This window comes from Glossina fuscipes, unplaced genomic scaffold (genome assembly GCF_014805625.2).
Source record: "Glossina fuscipes isolate IAEA_lab_2018 unplaced genomic scaffold, Yale_Gfus_2 109, whole genome shotgun sequence".
Classification (NCBI taxonomy): Eukaryota; Metazoa; Arthropoda; class Insecta; order Diptera; family Glossinidae; genus Glossina; species Glossina fuscipes.
In genome coordinates, this window is record NW_023998452.1 from 351,171 (window position 1) to 368,334 (window position 17,164).

At 34.9% G+C, this 17,164-nt stretch overlaps 3 protein-coding genes and 1 long non-coding RNA gene across 6 annotated transcripts; 1 reads left to right on the forward strand and 3 right to left on the reverse strand.

The window, feature by feature from the left end:
- Window positions 1–818: 818 nt before the first annotated feature.
- Window positions 819–2,428, forward strand: LOC119638733 (endonuclease III-like protein 1). Of its 2 annotated transcripts, none has more exons than XM_038035704.1 (4): window positions 819–1,046; window positions 1,100–1,543; window positions 1,605–1,775; window positions 1,848–2,428. In XM_038035704.1, exons 1-4 carry the CDS (start codon window positions 918–920, stop codon window positions 2,340–2,342), a joined length of 1,239 nt encoding a protein of 412 aa, XP_037891632.1. In that variant the 5' UTR covers window positions 819–917; the 3' UTR covers window positions 2,343–2,428. The 2 variants fall into 2 exon arrangements, with proteins under 2 accessions (XP_037891632.1, XP_037891633.1); XM_038035705.1 differs by having other exon boundaries at window positions 1,139–1,543.
- LOC119638705 lies at window positions 2,280–13,751 on the reverse strand. The gene is made up of 9 exons (XM_038035649.1): window positions 13,550–13,751; window positions 13,204–13,455; window positions 12,265–13,136; window positions 12,062–12,206; window positions 11,829–12,005; window positions 6,686–6,790; window positions 6,356–6,607; window positions 2,854–3,725; window positions 2,280–2,787 (listed from the first exon to the last, which is right to left on the reverse strand). The coding sequence occupies exons 1-9, from the start codon at window positions 13,647–13,649 to the stop codon at window positions 2,458–2,460; spliced, it is 3,105 nt and encodes a 1,034-aa protein (XP_037891577.1). The 5' UTR covers window positions 13,650–13,751; the 3' UTR covers window positions 2,280–2,457.
- On the reverse strand, window positions 5,316–6,347 carry LOC119638734. The gene is made up of 2 exons (XR_005247494.1): window positions 6,183–6,347; window positions 5,316–6,122 (listed from the first exon to the last, which is right to left on the reverse strand). It is a non-coding gene; the product is annotated as an uncharacterized LOC119638734 (long non-coding RNA).
- A 1,597-nt stretch (window positions 13,752–15,348) lies between the features above and the next one.
- Window positions 15,349–16,204, reverse strand: LOC119638787. Of its 2 annotated transcripts, none has more exons than XM_038035798.1 (3): window positions 16,058–16,204; window positions 15,755–15,968; window positions 15,349–15,690 (listed from the first exon to the last, which is right to left on the reverse strand). In XM_038035798.1, the coding sequence occupies exons 1-3, from the start codon at window positions 16,146–16,148 to the stop codon at window positions 15,438–15,440; spliced, it is 558 nt and encodes a 185-aa protein (XP_037891726.1). In that variant the 5' UTR covers window positions 16,149–16,204; the 3' UTR covers window positions 15,349–15,437. The 2 variants fall into 2 exon arrangements, with proteins under 2 accessions (XP_037891726.1, XP_037891725.1); XM_038035797.1 differs by having other exon boundaries at window positions 16,034–16,204.
- Window positions 16,205–17,164: the final 960 nt, after the last annotated feature.

Here is a 17,164-nt window from a genome sequence, read left to right on the forward strand (position 1 = left end):
TACGTACGTCAATTATTGACTTATGCAAAAATGCCAAGTCTAACGATTAGTCCATTTATCCATTCGTACATGTACAATGTAGTGTTGGCGTTTTATCGATTGTACGCTACATCATATAAATCGTTAATTGACCAATGGACGCTGGATATCTTTTGCTTACGAGAGTAAGCGTATAAAAATTTAGGCGCATACGAGAATACGCGTATATATTCTCAATAATTCGAAAAATGTGAGAATAAGCGTCAAATTTTTTTACATTTGTTGAATAATTGTTCAAGTATTTGTATAAAAATTTGGCTGCTTACTATTAAAAGTTTACATACCAATTACGGAATTCGATGTTTATGGTACGAGATATTTATGGACTGGGATATTTTATTAATGCGCTCAGGAAAAAATCTCTTTTCATAGAGTTACTTTTGCGGTTTTTACCATAACAACCATTAATGATTATTACACTTTTTTTAATTGCCGTTACACCTAATACCTCATTATTGATGTTAATATCAATCTTCTAATTGAGGCACACATTTATTACTAATTATGCACTTACTTGGCTTGAACATATTTCTATTAAAAACCTACTGTTAACTTTCTATCACTCGCGTAGTTTGTATCATTAAAAAAGGTGTCTGATATTTCTACCTCTAACGGAATCAAAAATTTTTAATCAATACATTTTCTAATTAAAGCGAAATTCTATCGATAACTTTGCTTACCTAATTCAACTCTTATGCTCCTTTTTTTGTGTTTTTGCTACTTTTTACTCTTTGTTACCTTTTGCAACGAAAATTAAAATTGGTGTTATCGATTTATTATGAATGCGCAATGTTAAACTAAGGAAGGAAGAAGAGGAATACATATAGCTACGAAAGTCGGGAAAAATCGCTAAACATTTCTTTTCATATATTTATTGAATGGTTCAACATTTATTTAGAGTAAATTTAAGAACCATGAACAGCGTTAAAAAATCCAAGCAATCCCTAGCAACAAATAAATCAAAGATCAAAAAAAATCGAACCCAAATCCCACAAATTACAGAGGCGGTAAGTTTGTTTAAAATTAACTCTTAGCGCTGGCTAATCTGCGAATTTATTAGATGAAAGTTGATAACAATATCAATTCTATTACTGAAAAGCTTGAAGTTAACGGCAAAGCAGGCCGAAAAGCAAACGATGATGAAATTTTGGATATGGAAGAAATGAGTTCGTCTACTTATGCAAAAACTAGATTAAGAACTAAAAAAAAATCAGACGAATTAGAAAAAGGCGGCAAAGTGCACAACAATCCTTCTGTAATAGACCTAAAACAGTTAGATGAAGAACCGGAAAAAGTAATCAACTCTAAAAAACCCAAAGGTATAAATGAACTTACGGGGGCTAGTTCAAGCAAAAAAATCAAAAAAGAAACCGATGAAGTAAACTGGGAGCCGAAGGATTGGCGGGAGATTTTAGAAAACATACGTTTAATGCGTTTGAAGGATAATGCTCCTGTGGACACAATGGGTTGTCATAAATGTGCTGATGAGAATGCTGACGAAAAGGTTTCTATTTTCTTCCCAAAAATCGCTTTTTCATCATCTTTTTAAATTTTACATGTTCTAGACTCAAAGATTTCATAAGCTAGTCGCTCTTATGTTATCAAGTCAAACCAAAGATGAGACCACGTATCATGCCATGTTAAGATTGAAAGAACAAACTCTTATTCCCGAGACGATAGTTAATATGAAATTAAATACTTTGGAGAATATGCTCCATCCTGTTTCATTTTATAAGGTATTTATCGAGAATTATTTATTTAATTTAAAATCCATTTTCTAAACTTACGTTTTCTAACCTTTCGTCTAGAATAAAGCGAAGTATTTGCAACAAACTTCAAAAATTCTAGTGGAGAATTATGGCTCTGATATACCCAATAATATTAAAGAGTTAGTAGCCTTGCCTGGTGTTGGACCTAAAATGGCTCATATTTGTATGTCTACCGCTTGGCAACAAGTCACTGGCATTGGTGTAGATGTTCACGTGCATCGCATTTGCAATCGTTTAAATTGGGTGCCGAAAGCCACTAAAGAACCCGAGCAGACGCGCTTAGCTCTAGAAGCCTGGTTACCGCAACAATTGTGGGGTGAAGTGAATCATCTATTAGTAGGCTTCGGACAAACCGTCTGTACTCCGGCAAAACCAAAATGTGAAAATTGCTTAAATAATAATATTTGTCCTTCAGCGCCAAAGAGTGCCAAAAATATCAATAAAAATGAAAACAATGAAATTAATCCGCAATTAGCTGAACTCTTGAATAAAGCCGAGTTCAAAAAATCAAAAACTATATTAAAAAATTGTTAAGGTATAATACATAAAAATAAAAGGAAATCTTTATACTCTCACGCGTTACATGCGTAACATTAATACACAATTTCTTAAGGATCCTATTTAAATTAAACTTATATGAAATTGCATTTTACGCTCTTTCCTCCAACTGAACCCAATAATCCATAGGAGAAGTAATTAAGCCGCTTAAATTAGTTGATAAATCCGGTAATACGTCACCATCGGCTAAAATAAAATTGAAGTTTTGACAAAGAGCGGCAGTTACCAAAAATAACATATTTCTGGCAAATGTTTCTCCGGCACACAAACGCTTTCCAGCTCCGAAAGGAAACGAAACATCTTTTTTTAAGCACAGATGTCCCTTATCGTCCAAAAAACGTTCGGGTCTAAAATTCTGTGGATCACCCCAAACCCGTTTATCATTGTGATATGCATATAGAGCAGGGACAATTAGTGTATCCTACAAAATATTTACGGGTATTAGACGAACGTTCTTTTTTTCAAGTTTATATACTTAAATAGCTACCTTGGGTATCTTATAACCCATTAGTTCAGTATCGACCAAAGTCTTGTGCGGTACACTAGACGGTACTAAAGTTTCTATTCTTAAAATCTCTCTTATCGTTGCTTCCGTATAGGACATAAATTGGCGATCTTCTAAAGTAGGCAAACGTCCCGCCCCGACCACTTCGTCTATTTCCTTTTGTATGCGTTTTTGAACTTCAGGATATAAGAGAAAATACTGAACCAAAAATGATAGTTGCACCCCCACCGCGGTAAAGGCCGGGAAAGTGAAGTCAATTAAACTCAATATGAATTGATTGCGTTTGAAAGATGTATCCTCATTGCCTTCAAGATCGGCCTCTCGCATTTCTCTTATGTACTTATCCAGAAAATTGCGTTCGTAACTTTCATCATAAGTTTTAATATGACGATCGACAATCTTTTCGAAATATTTAAACAAGAATATATTCGATTCAGTCAATTTGTTATAACTGCTCCAATTTGGAAAGATATGCTTTATCCATGGCATAATTGATAGCATTTTCCCATAATCGTCTGCGGTACGTTGAAATTGTAAGCCGTAGCGTATTAATTCCCATAGATCGGCTTGTTCGGAGCGTGGTGTTCGCTCATTGCATACAATATGAAAAACGCTGTTGGCCACAAAGGGACTAAAGAAATTAGGTAAACATATACGCATACCGCTCTCCTTACAGTACGGTTTCTCATGATCAAATTTTGGTCCATTTCTAATCAAATCCAACATATCGTTTAGTTCCTCTTGAATGACCAGTTCAAGTTCCATAAAGCGTCGACCAAAACCAAAGTCCCTTAAATAACGTAATACAAAACGTCTTTGCTCTTTCCAGAATTGACCTTCCCGAAAGAAGATACCTAAATACAGGAAAAAGGAAATACGGCAGGAGACAAAAACATTTAAATGATTTTTATAATGAAAGACATTTAATAATTCACGAGACCAAAATTAAGTAACATATTTATACGAATACAAGCTCACACCCTACATATATATATATAGAAATGGACTTTGTTTCTCTCTCAATCATTTTATTAATTAAATTTTATTTCTTTGTCTATGATAGAGCGTAAGTTCATTAAGTTTCATTGAACTTTTTAATCTGGAAATGCACGTGCGGATGAAACGAAGCAATCATTAATTTAAAAGACAGCACTACTTAAGCATTATGTTCCCCAACGAATTTTTAGAATTTTGGCGCATACTTTTAAACTTTATTTTCCTTCTTCTTTTTATTTTTGTGCGACCTTGAAAATGAAAGTTCTGTAAAAACGCGAACACTGGCCGCTAGATTATATGGCATTCTACTCAACTCAGTAAATCATCTTTTGTTGATTAGTCAACTCGCGGAAGAAGCGGGAAAGAGGAAGCTTTGCGAGACGTAGCTCAAAGAAGGTTCTTCCAATAATGGAATTGTGAACAGCAAATTATCTTTACGTCAATGTAAGTAGACATGATTACAACACATTTTAATCCAGTTTTTAAGAGTCGTCATAACATTATTGTTATTCTCAGGATTGCTTCCTTTTCTTTTTTTTACACTTTCATTGAGGTCAGTGTGTTTTTCGAATACTGATTAAAACAATTTTTTTAATTATTATTGATAACAAAATGCAAAAACTCAATTAAGATAGGGTTCGCTTGGGAACGAATTTTTAATCCTCTTCCCGGCTTCATATAAATCCTACTCATAACATATTTGCGACTGTGCGAGCACAGTCTTCGCACGAATCTTCGATATTTGAAATGACATTTTTTCATATAATGTTCCATACTGTAGTCCCTGTTTACGGGTTTTCAAACGATTTGCCAGAATCAGTTGATTCTCTTCAAAAGGGATTAAGGGAACGAACTTTAAAGCGTTAAAGAATAACTTCAAATAAGCAAAAAAAAAAACAAAATCAATTCCTTTGATGGCCGAATTTTAATTTTTTTTGTTTTTGTTATTTTCTCAGCTTAAGAGGAAAAAGAGAAAATTTCTACCAGGCAGTCTTCTAACACTTTTATGGTGATTTTAACAGACACAAGACGAGCACAGTTAAATCGAATCCGTTGTTCACCGCAATCAAAATGACGTATACTTCATGGGACGTTCAAAACTTGTTTTTTTTCGCTATAAACACGGAAGAAAGCTGAAGAAACTTTTGTAGTTGGGAAAATTTTAAGCCGAATTTTATAAAAATTTTGGAAAATATTTACGGAAAATGTTTATATACTTTACAACTATGTCTCTCTTCAAACCATCGTAATTGTTAATTTAAACCAAATTTCAATTCGTTTGTTTAACTTGTTGTCAGCTCAAAAGATCGAACTACGTATAGCATAGGCATAAACAGGTTGATATGGTTACGGAATCTTGCCCTATACACATATATATGTATTTCATATTTTATAGTATTGGTGTGATAAATATTTCTACCTATTGTATGTCGGCCTGTATGTAGCTGTATTTCAGCGATTAACAATTTTGGATGATACAGCCAAACCGCCTAATAGCGGAGCTTACTTAAGGTAGATAATGACCTGAAATAATTATTCATGGGAACACCCAGAAACTTGAAAAGGGAATGTGTAGACGATGAAAGTTACACCACTTGCCAGGGTAACTTAATTTGCTGACATATCTGACCTGAGCAGAAGGCGTGTCTTTTGAATCGTCGACAAAGCCGGCCGGCAAGAAGTTTTCGTCCTCCTGACGCAAAAGATGGAGACTGATAAAACACATAACCGGGTTGTTTGAAACTATAAGGGTTTTGCACAGCGTTTAGACCGAGAATGAGAGTACGTCTACCCAGTAATCTCTTACATTCTACGGCAAGGACGTATCGATGGCCAAGAAGACTGCACAGCGAAGACACAATACAGAGATGTTACAATTTTTTTCGACGAAGGGGAGGATGCATTCTCCCCGCAATCTGAGTTGTCCCACGAAAGCGGCGCAATGGTGACGAAGTAATTCGAATTCATTCGAGTCCTGCACAATAAAGATAGTTACAAACGACTTCCATTTTTGTTACATTTATCCACGAAGTCTAGATGGTCTTCGCCACGTGATCTGTGTTGTGCTCTGACAACGACACAACAGCGAGAAAACAGCCGTTTACAGTGAGGATCATTATAAACGAGTTCCATTGTTTCCACGTTTATCCACGAAGGTGAGAGGCAGTCCGCCCTGTCATCTGCATCGGTCTACGGCAGTAAGTAGATAGTGACAAGCAACATTCGAATTCATACAAGCCCTGTAAGCTAAAGATCTTTATAAACGAGTTTAGTTTCTTCCCATACTTCGGATGAAGAGTAGTAAACCTAAGTACCTTGAAATCGTTTAAAAGCTGCCCTACTCACATTAGCAATGAAAAAGTGATACTGTTTCGATATTTTGATCAAAGGTACAAACTCTTAAAATAGTGGGTCCTGTTACTTTTCGGATCCGGAAAAATACATAAAAATCGACATATTTGGCACAAGTGGATTTTAAAAGGCATACCTAAAAGTTCGTCATTTGGACCCCTCATCTGAGCGACATAAATCCCGGGACGACCATCAAATTCACTTCTGGTTAAAACTTCACGCACCCCATCAGCATTATGAACGGCAACAACCGGAAAAGGGCCCATATGAAAACCCACAATGTCTGACTTATACCATTTGCAAAATTTTAAAACACCTTTATGTAGGAATTTGAAATCGGAGAGCATCATAAACAAATAACTGCCAAATAGCGGTATACGTGGTGGTCCTGAGGGTTGCAAAAAAAAAAAAAAATGAGCTCATGATTAGAAATATCAGAATGCAGAATTATGTCGAATCAACTGACCGGGCGGAAATCCTTTTGGCCGATAGAAAGCATATTTGTAAGAAAGATATAAACACGCACACGCACAAGTTGTTAATAAAATTTCGGTTAGCATTGTATAAAACACACACAGGAATATTTGAAATCAATTACAATTTTCTCTATTTATTATTTGTATTTTTATTTAATTAAATAAATTCCAGTTGCACTTTATTGTTGAACGGGCGCGTTTAATTGCTTAACTGAACTGATTTCTTAAATACGAATGCATTAAGTGGCGAACGACGATTTATTGAGAGATAAGTTATAATTATAAGGCATCAGTATCAGCAATTGCGTGCTACTCGTAATCATAGCGTAATTAATCGCATTCATATTTATGCAGATCAATATAAGCTACGATCGCTGTTTAATTGAAAAGAACATTTTTTTAAGGTAAACTTAGTAACAGAATCACTGAGCATCCCTTTAGGTTAACAACAACAAAGTAATCCAATGTTGTCTCTGAATCATTCACACGACGATAGTTTGCACTTACGTCTGTCTGCGAATATTTGCATTTGTTTTTAATTCAAAAGCAAATAACGACATTTCGTCACTCCCTCTCACATTATCAGGAATGTCTTTATGTAAATTTCACTAATCGAATAAATGTATAAAATAAGCTAAAAAGTTGGTGAGCATCGTATGGATGTTTATTACTACAAAGCCAAGTGTTGAGTGTTTATTTTACTGCGCCTAAGCTTAATAATCTTCTTATTATACTTATTAATAATTATTTATTCAATTAATCGCAACAGCTCGGAGTTTTTTTTATAAATTTTACTCGATATTAGGGCGATACTCGATTAAGACGATTAAGTTTTGTATTTGAAAGGATTAATTCGTAGCGCTATTACAATATCGTTACGTTACCTTACGTATTAAGAATAATTACCCACTTTTGTTATTGTTATGCAATCAAAAATCTGTTTGATCGATTCGGATGTGCTGTCAATTGTTGTCGTCGATTGCTTTTATGAAAGTATTATTGATTCAAAAAACGGTGAACAATTTAAATAAATAAATAAAACGTTTAAATAATACAAAATAAACAATTTACAAAACAAGCCATCATTCATTAAATATTGTGCGCAGCACACGCTGCATTAGAATTTTCCTATTGACATTAACAAGATTACTATTATTTTTTATTGTTGTTTACGAATTGTATTAAAACTCTGAGGCTTTTACATCTCTTTTATCTTGTTTGGAATCCAACTTGTTGTTGAAGTTATTGTCCAACTACCCAATTATTATTCCCAACTATGCTACACGACAACTTTGCTGCCCATATTCGCCAAATCAAAGGCGAGAGACCGTGCACTACGTAATATCTTTACTGCCCACCTATCCAGACCGGAAGATCAAGGATCATGCTTTTCACTAACTCTATAAAAGATCTCCTCTGCTAACATTTTCGAAGCAAATAATCAGAGATCGTGGTTTTTTGGTGCCTTCATATCTTCTCTTGACACTTCCCTGCCTAAAGATTAGAGACAGCGTTTTTCACTTACACTATTAAAAAGCTTGTTACACATTTACGAAAAAGAAAATCGGATACGTGGCTTTCATCCACACATTTATCATACTTTCATCGTCTCTGCGGGCACTTCCCGGTCGGGAAATCGAAGATCGTGCGTATCATTTACCCTATGTAATATCTTTATTGAAGACGTTTGCACAACTGATCTTATCAGTTTTTCACTTTATTTCTTTCTCGTTTTTTTTTTTTTTGTTTATTTATTCATTAACACATCAAATTCGGCTAAAATTAATGAACAGCCGAATTAAATTAAGACTTAGATATATGCCAATTATTATTAACGACTACTATAAAGAAAAGAAAAGTTAAGAAAAAAAAGTCGCTCACACATGAAACGCATATAAAATAAGTTACAGTCGAATTTAATTGACTTTTGAAAGTAAGCCTTATACTAATTAATACTACAAATTGGTATAAAGTACATAAGGAGAAGCAAATGAAATGAAATAAAAATATAAATATAAAAAACACACAACACAATATAATAAATAATATTTCATGTATAAATAAATAAGAAAGAAAAAAAGAGGGCATATAAACAGCTAGCACAGAGGCACACGCACAACCGGTAAAGATCCAAGTTGCAAGTGAAGTCCTAAGCCATCGCAAACATGCAAAGGCATGGCAACCCATGCGCTAAGGAACACTCATTAATTTTTGAATCATAACGAGATGTTAAAATGAAAAGTTGGTTTAAATACGACAAAGGCAAATCGCGCGTATTAAGCAAAGTCGTTCCGATAGACTTTAAGGGATCCGATATTGAGACTAAGTGATAGACATCATTTAGGTCTCTGAAATCAATTCTAAACGGGTTAAGCAGTTCATAATTGTATTTACATTGATTCAGCTAAATAAAAATAGAGTGCCTTGAGATGCGGTTAGGGACATTAAAGCTTATCTCAACAAGTAATGCGGGCGAGTCATTGAAACCATTTATTACTTTGATTAAGAAGGAAAGCCCAAGAACAAATCTACGTTTCCCAAGTGACGGTAGGGATAATAGAAGCAATCTATTTTCATAAGGAGGCAAAGAGACAAGTGGTCACCAATCCAAATTTCTAAGGACAAACAGCAACGATTGCTTTTGAACTGATTCAATTAAATCTATATACCAACTATAGGAGGGGACCACACAACCGAGGCATACTCACTATGTACACACATGTATAGCCTTTCTGTAGTGTAATGATTCTTCAGCTGTTTAGATCATCTCTTAGCTTTACATAAATAAAGCTCAATAAGCAAATTAAAACGTAATCTTTGGGCGAATAGATCCCCGAAACCGAAAAACGAATCGACGTTTCGCAACGTATATGAATCAATGAAAAAATCAGTACCGAATGCCTTCCGTTTTAAGAAAGAAAGCTTCTTGCATTTACTGCCTTGAGGGACGCTAGACGTCACGGGCAATTCCTTCGAGGTGATGAAATTAAACAGAACCTTAAAAGATTTGTTATGCAGACAAGAGCTTATCCATTTCACTATGCCAGCCGCATAGAGTTTGAAGATCAATAAGTTATGATTAACTAAATCAAATGCTTTGCTAAAATCGGTACATACGACGTCTGTACGAGAGCCACTAGAAAAAGCCTTGAAAACCACGCTGGAATGGAGAAATATAAGATTCGATAGAAAAAGCTAAACACTGAGTAGCAATTCACTCCAACAACTTAGGTAAGGCACTCAGCTTGGCGATGCCTCTATATTTCTCAACTCGATGTCTATTTCCACATCAGTGGACGGGAATAAGGAAATTACTGTTCCAACACAAAAGGAAAGCACTTCGAGGCCGAGGTTGTTTGAAGGAAATGAATGCAGAGGTAGCTAAGTTTAACACATTACAGAACGAAGGCACTACGACAATATTGGTAGTATATTTCTTGCTGAGAAATCGAGCTTAATGCGTGAAAGATGAGATTTAAGCAGTAACATAAAATCACAATGTTTTTGGAAGAAAGTTGGGCTTACCACATAGAACGGACCATCATATCTGCAATAAAAGGAAATACAAATTGCTGGAAGATACGGATCCTCAGAAAAACTAAAAGGTGGACAGCGATTTTCAACTATCTCCCGGAAAATGGCAAAGCAAAAATCTGCCATTACAGTTAGAGGTACGGTTGTATTGACGCGAAGCTCTATCAGATGTTAATGTGTCACTGTAACACCAAGTGACTTGTAGCAAATTGAAGTCCACCAACACTATGACTTATATCAGTAGATTAAGTCTCTTCGCCCACATCACAAATAAACGCAGCATGTTTCTTATAAATAGAGTTGCCCTCGTTTGGGGGCAACTCATAGGAGCAAGTTACATACAACCGTTTATTGGCAATTTTCGCCCGAATGGCAATAAATTCAACGTCGGAAGGAGTAGGAAATTCAATTGAATAGGACCGGACTTCAGCAGATATGACAACTAACACACCACCAATGCGATCCAATCGATCTTTTCTAAAAACCTGGAAAAAATTGTGAAAAAGTTCCGAAGAATGTAAATCAGACTTTAACCAAATCTCAGAGAAGGCCAAAAAGGAAAACTGCGTCCTCACTGCATTTAGGAAAGTAGAGCGAATTTTTGAGGTTAGGCCCACAACATTTTACACGCTTTCTCTAACCATAATATCCTTCGTTCAGAATGACTTGTTCAGGGCAGCACTGAAGTTCCGTGGGCGACGGGACTTTGAACGAAGCAATCACTCTTACTTCTGATGATTTCAACTTAAAAACTTAATTCTGCGTTATGAAATTTCATGCTGTCTACTACCGTACAGGCAGCGAGACTGAAAATAAACGCCGCTTTGCTCGGTAGAACGGAAACTAATTCATTTCTTCCACTATTATTAAGAAACGAAGATTGCGCCCCAGCAACGCTTGAGAAGAACCCAACTTGACTAGTTGTGTGAGTCTTTGCCGACATCTCGATTGCGTTATAATGAGACGCGCAGTAGCGTGCGCCACAGGACGCGGCTACTGAGCCTTCACCTTCAACTTGAAACACACACGGGATACTTTTTACAGCTTCAGCATACGTACCCTTAGGGGCCTTGGGTAATATTTCTAACCGCTTGTGTTTAGGTATTGCCGACTAATCCATTTGGTCCAGAACTTTATCCGTTAAAAGTGGTCTTGGCGAAGACAAATCGTCCAGTTCAATGGACAGCAGATCGACGGCTGGCGCACAGTTCGATCCAGTAACCGGAGATGCGATACTCTACGAGGTCGGAATTCGAACATTAACCGGTCCCGGTGAAGGGGGCACCACACTACGTGTTGTACGGTCGCCTTTTGCTCGAGGTGAATCATGACCTTTTAACAGTTCTCGACTAACTTCAAAGATAATAGTTTTCCTGTTCGCTTGTTATTATTACCTCTGATCATACTTGTATTCTTAAAAAGAACAGCAAGTCTTCTTCTATATATAAAATACCTTTGCATTATAGCGAAATGAAAGCAAAATCTTTGGAAAATAAATTTTAATTGAAAAATCCATTTTTTTTTTTTTATTCCTTTTATACAATTTCCGGTTTAGTTTCAAGATTAATATACTTTACAAGCGGAGCTAATCTTAATTTCTTTCTTCGAGTTGTAGCCAAAAATCTTGTGGGGAAACAATAAAGCCACTTAAATTGCTAGATAATTTGGGCAATTTATCGTCCTCTGCTAAAGTAAAGTGATAACTTTGACATAGAGTGGAGACCATAAGGAACAAAAGATTTCTAGAAAATGTTTCACCAGCACAAAGGCGCTTACCTGTAAGTTATTCAGGGGAAATGTATATATATTTTTTATTCATCTTGTCAACTTACCAGCGCCAAACGGTAAAGAAACGTCTTTTTTTAGACAGAGTTCACCCTTTTCATTTAAAAAACGTTCCGGTCTAAAAACTAATGGATCTCCCCAAACCTTTGCATCATTATGATAAGCATATAGACTGGGTATAATGATAGTATCCTTGAATTATGGGATTGAATATAGGAATTTGAAAATCGAATATAAATTCCGGAAATACCTTCGGAATATTATAACCCATTAGTTGAGTGTCTTCTAAAGTCTTATGCGGCACATTCGAAGGTACTAGCGTTTCTATTCTCAAAATCTCTCTTACCGTAGCTTCAGTGTAAGGCATAAATTGGCGATCATCTACTGTTGGCAAACGATTCCGACCAACAATCTCATCTATTTCTGTTTGTATAGATTTCTGTATTTTAGGATTCACAAGAAAATGTTGCATTAGAAAGGAAAGTTGAAAACTAATGGCTGTTATAGATGGCAATACGAAATCAATTATGTTCATTATTAATTGATCGCGTCTGAAAGTCGTATCAAGGTTGCCGTTCGACTCAGCTTTGAGCATTTCTTTTATGTAAACATCCAAAAAGTTACGTTCATAGTTTTCATCATAAGTCTTAAGATGATAATCAATAATTTTGCTGAAAAACTCATGCATGTATAGATTCGATTCTCTTAAAACATTATAACCGCTCCATTTTGGAAAAACGTATCTTATCCATGGCATAATACTTATCATTTTTCCGTATGCATCAGCATTTCTTTGAAACTGAATAGTAATTCGGATTAATTGCCAAAGATCGTTTTGGTCGGAACGTGAAATTCGTTCGTTATAGGCAACATGTAAAAAACTGTTAAGACCCGAGTGTCCAAAGAAATACGGTAACAAGACACGTTTGCCATCTTTGCTGACGAAAGGCCTTTCGTGTTCGTAACGGGGTCCACTTCTGATTAGATCCAACATATCATTTAACTGATCTTGAATAAATGATTCAAGCTCAGCGAAACGTCGACCAAAACCGTAATCTCTTAGGTAACGTAAAACAAAACGCCTTTGTTCCTTCCAAATGGAACCCTCTTGAAACAAAACTCCTAAAAAGGATAAACAACGTGAAGGGATTGGCTACTTAACATTGAAACATTCAAGTTGAGTGCAAACCTTCTAACTTTTCCTCAGGATGACGCATTAGAACCAAATAAGCTGGAACACGTCCATCATACCTGGCATCCCGTAACACTTGACGTATTGCCTCAGCATTGTGAATAACCACAACTGGAAACGAACCCATATAAAATCCTACAATGTCAGATTTATACCATTCGCTAAATTTTAACACACTTTTGTACGAATACTTGAAATTCGTCAGCATCATAAACAAATAACTGCCGAAGAAAGGTAGGCGCGGTGGTCCTTAATAGAAACGAAAACGAATGTTTAATATAACATAAAGCATCATTTCTATCTTTTTTTCTTATTTTTCTTATTTTGTGTACCCCAAACTAACCGGGTGGAAATCCTTTCGGTCTATATACAGCATATTTGTAGAGAGAGTAAAAGCCGAGGCAAACACAGAGTAACGACAGTATTTGTGTAAAGAATTCCATTCTTTTTTTCGCGTCTGTTTAGAACGTCTTAGCTCAAACTGAAGACTAAAGACAGTTGATCGCAGCTCAAACAATTGATCACTAGTTAGTTTTTCGATCTTATTGTATACCCAAATGCTTTTAGAATGAGATATAAACAACAAGTGAAGCAGAATTTGCATTCAACTAATCAAATGCAAAAACTAATTCATTATACGTGAGGCGAATTGATGGATTATATTGAAAACTCTCCATTTCATCATTGTTGCTTCGCTAACCATTCTAGCAATATGATGTTATGGATTATAACTTATTCAAATCAAGTGCTTACATTTAGCCTGAACAAAACGGCGTTTCATCGTACTCATCACTTTCAGATTTATGAGAATTTTTTTATTCGTCGATTATTTGCAATCGATAAAATTTTTAAGCAAATTAGTCAACCCCATCAACGACTGCAAAGGCAACTCCATCTCCCCAAAATGACTTTCCTGTTTGAAAATGGCAATATAATGTAAGTCGAAGTTCTCTGGTTAAACTTCACTATTGAAATCATACTTCAGAAATGTAAAACAAGTAAGAACATTATAGTTTGCCAAGGCCGACCGTTAGATACCTTGCAGCACTCCTAGTACTGGTATTCACTCGATTCGTAATAAGACACCAACGGCATATTTCTCATCAAGTTTCGCATGTTTGATAATGTCCGAAACATTACATGGCGTGAACTGAATTTTGCAAATTTCATGTACTTCCCAAAGTTTTGCAATTTTTTAGTTTTCGTCATAAAAGACTTTCTCTCCGTATAAAGACTTGCTTTTCGTGATAACCCCTATAAACAATGCGTTAATGTCTACAAAATAGATCTACGCAATCCAAATTTCCTACAGTTAATTTTTTGCTAACATGCTAAAATATTAAAAATAGAACTATTTCTATTCATGAGAAACCTTGTAAGAAATGTGGTGCTAGAAATAGACCCATACGGTTCAGATTTGTTCCACTTAATTTAATGTCAAATAACGACTATGAACAAATTTTCAACACGAAATAATGAGAATTGCATCTGTTTACCATATAAAGATTCAGTTTCCGTAGAAACGAAGGTTACGTGAGAAAGTGCTCAAAAAATTGCCACAGCCGAACCACGTTTTCGCTACAAATTTGGAATGTCGATATATTAATACTTAGCGAGTCTTGTCGAAAAATTCCGAAAATTGGAATTTTTTTCCATATAATGATTTTTCAAAATAAAGCGGTGTATGGGAAGTGGTTAGAAATTCCGTTTGGTGGATACGTACGTCGGCACAATCTGAATATAAACTTGCGCCACAAGAAATATACAATACATGCTCTATATACTTTAATATATTCGTCCAACTACCAACTTAAAATGGGAGGTAATAAGTGCAACACATGCAATTAAATATATTCGCAAAAATTTATTATAACGAATTTTATTTATTCACTAGTAGGAATAAAAACTTGATAAATTTATATGCGAAAAACAAAATTCTTACTTCACAAGTCTATGAGATATCTTCATTTGCCCATTAGCAACGCTTGTCCACTCGATTTATGCGAAGGTTATGACGATCACAAATTTTGTAAATCATTTATGTACAAACAAAATTTACTGATGATTCTTACTCACGTACGAGCATCCACATACTACGAGAAGAGTGAGCGGAATAAAAATCAACTCAAAGATTATAGAAAATTATGCATTGCTCTAATGAAACAACAATTTTAAAAACTAGTTGCTATTTACTTAAAGGTAAAACCCTTTAACATATTGAACGCACGTAGTTAAGTTGTTTCATTATGTTCTGGCAGTTCCCCTAGGATTAGTTTCCGCCATTGCTCTTTGTATGCAGATTGATCTTGTATCAACTTTGTTAAAACGCCTTCGATCTCTTTTTCTGTATGGTCCGCTGTACTTATGCAGAAATGTTCCCATTCTTTACCTTCAACTGTATCTTTAAGAGTCACACCCTGTACGTGATCAGGCAAAGCTTGAAGATTAATATAAGTTTCTGTTAGTTCCTTTGACTGCCGTACACTGTAAAGAACATGCACAACGATATTATTAGACAAACTTTAATTGAGCAATGGCCAAGCCATACTGATCCATTTTCATCATGTTTTCGAGGTCCTTTTTCTCTTGTTCTTCTAATTCAGATTCCAATTCTTGTATTTGCTCTTGCTTTTTGGTCACGTTCGCTTGCTTTTCTTCTACCAATTTTTCTAATTCCCGGTTATAAAGTTCCAAATTTTTCACATGTTCTTTATAAATAGATAATGCGTAAAGTTTTTCATTCAAAATTCTTTTTATTGCAGCTATAAGAGAAACAATGGTGTTTAAGCCAATTAACAATAAAAAACACAACAAATGACCAGCCTACCAAAATTTTGGAAGTACTTCTTACATTTCCCAACAATATTTGCTTCGAGTTTTACAATTTGACATTCCTCATATTCCATTCGTTTGAAACGTTTAACAACGTCACATTTGTTCATAACTCTTCTCAAATTAAATTTATATATAAATTATATTTTAATGCGCAAACCATCTGCCGCCTTTTAATATTAAAACAAAAAACCTAATTTGTTGGCAGCGTAGCATTTAGAATTAACGTCATTCATAAAGAGATAATAGCCTAAAGATTTAAAATCAACTGTTATACACAACAGATGGAAAAAACAAATATTTTTTTGAAATATCAAAAGTACAAAAAAAATAAGAAGAACAGTAATTTATACATGTCAGTTAAAAAGTGGCAGATTTCACAATCTGTCGAAGAATTAGAAGAGTCGCGAAAGTATTAGCAGAAATCCAAAGAGTTCGAAGTTATTTCGCAAAGGCAACAATAATTTAAAAATGTTCCAAGTTTTCGATATGTCAAAGGAATCATGTAAAAAATTCGAACAGTTGGAAAACTAAACAGCGCAAAAATTTAATTCAATCTATAATCAAAGGGGACGAATGTCTCATTTCCGATATCCACAAATAAGATAAACTTTCGTTATTGAAGTGAAAACTGAAGTCAGTTTAAATACTTAAAAGTCGAAATATAAACTTTTTTTTTGGGATATTGGCTGATATGGACTATGTTAATAAATTTGTGGCCGAAACATAATTTAAAAGGAAAAAACATTGTGATATTTTCCTCTCCTCTCTCTCTCTCTCTCACTCTTTGCTGTGAGGAAAGAACAAATATTTTTTGTTTTGATATTTTCCCAAAAATGTTTAATTCGGCGTTTAACTTTGCGTTATCAATTGTGTTTTCTCGCTGAAGATTCAGAATCATATAAGGCCGACTCCAATCTCACGAATTACAATATAAAGTAGCGGTAAGTAATTTGCCTCGTATCTTGTAAATTGTCTGTCGCATATGATAAATTGTTTGGAACTATTTATTCTCTAGAAATGAATCAATTTCGACTGTTGTTAAAACGATTTTTGTTTCTGATTTTTAAACTAAATTTCGATAACCTTATTAGAATTCATCGATAGCATTACTAGTAAAGTTTGC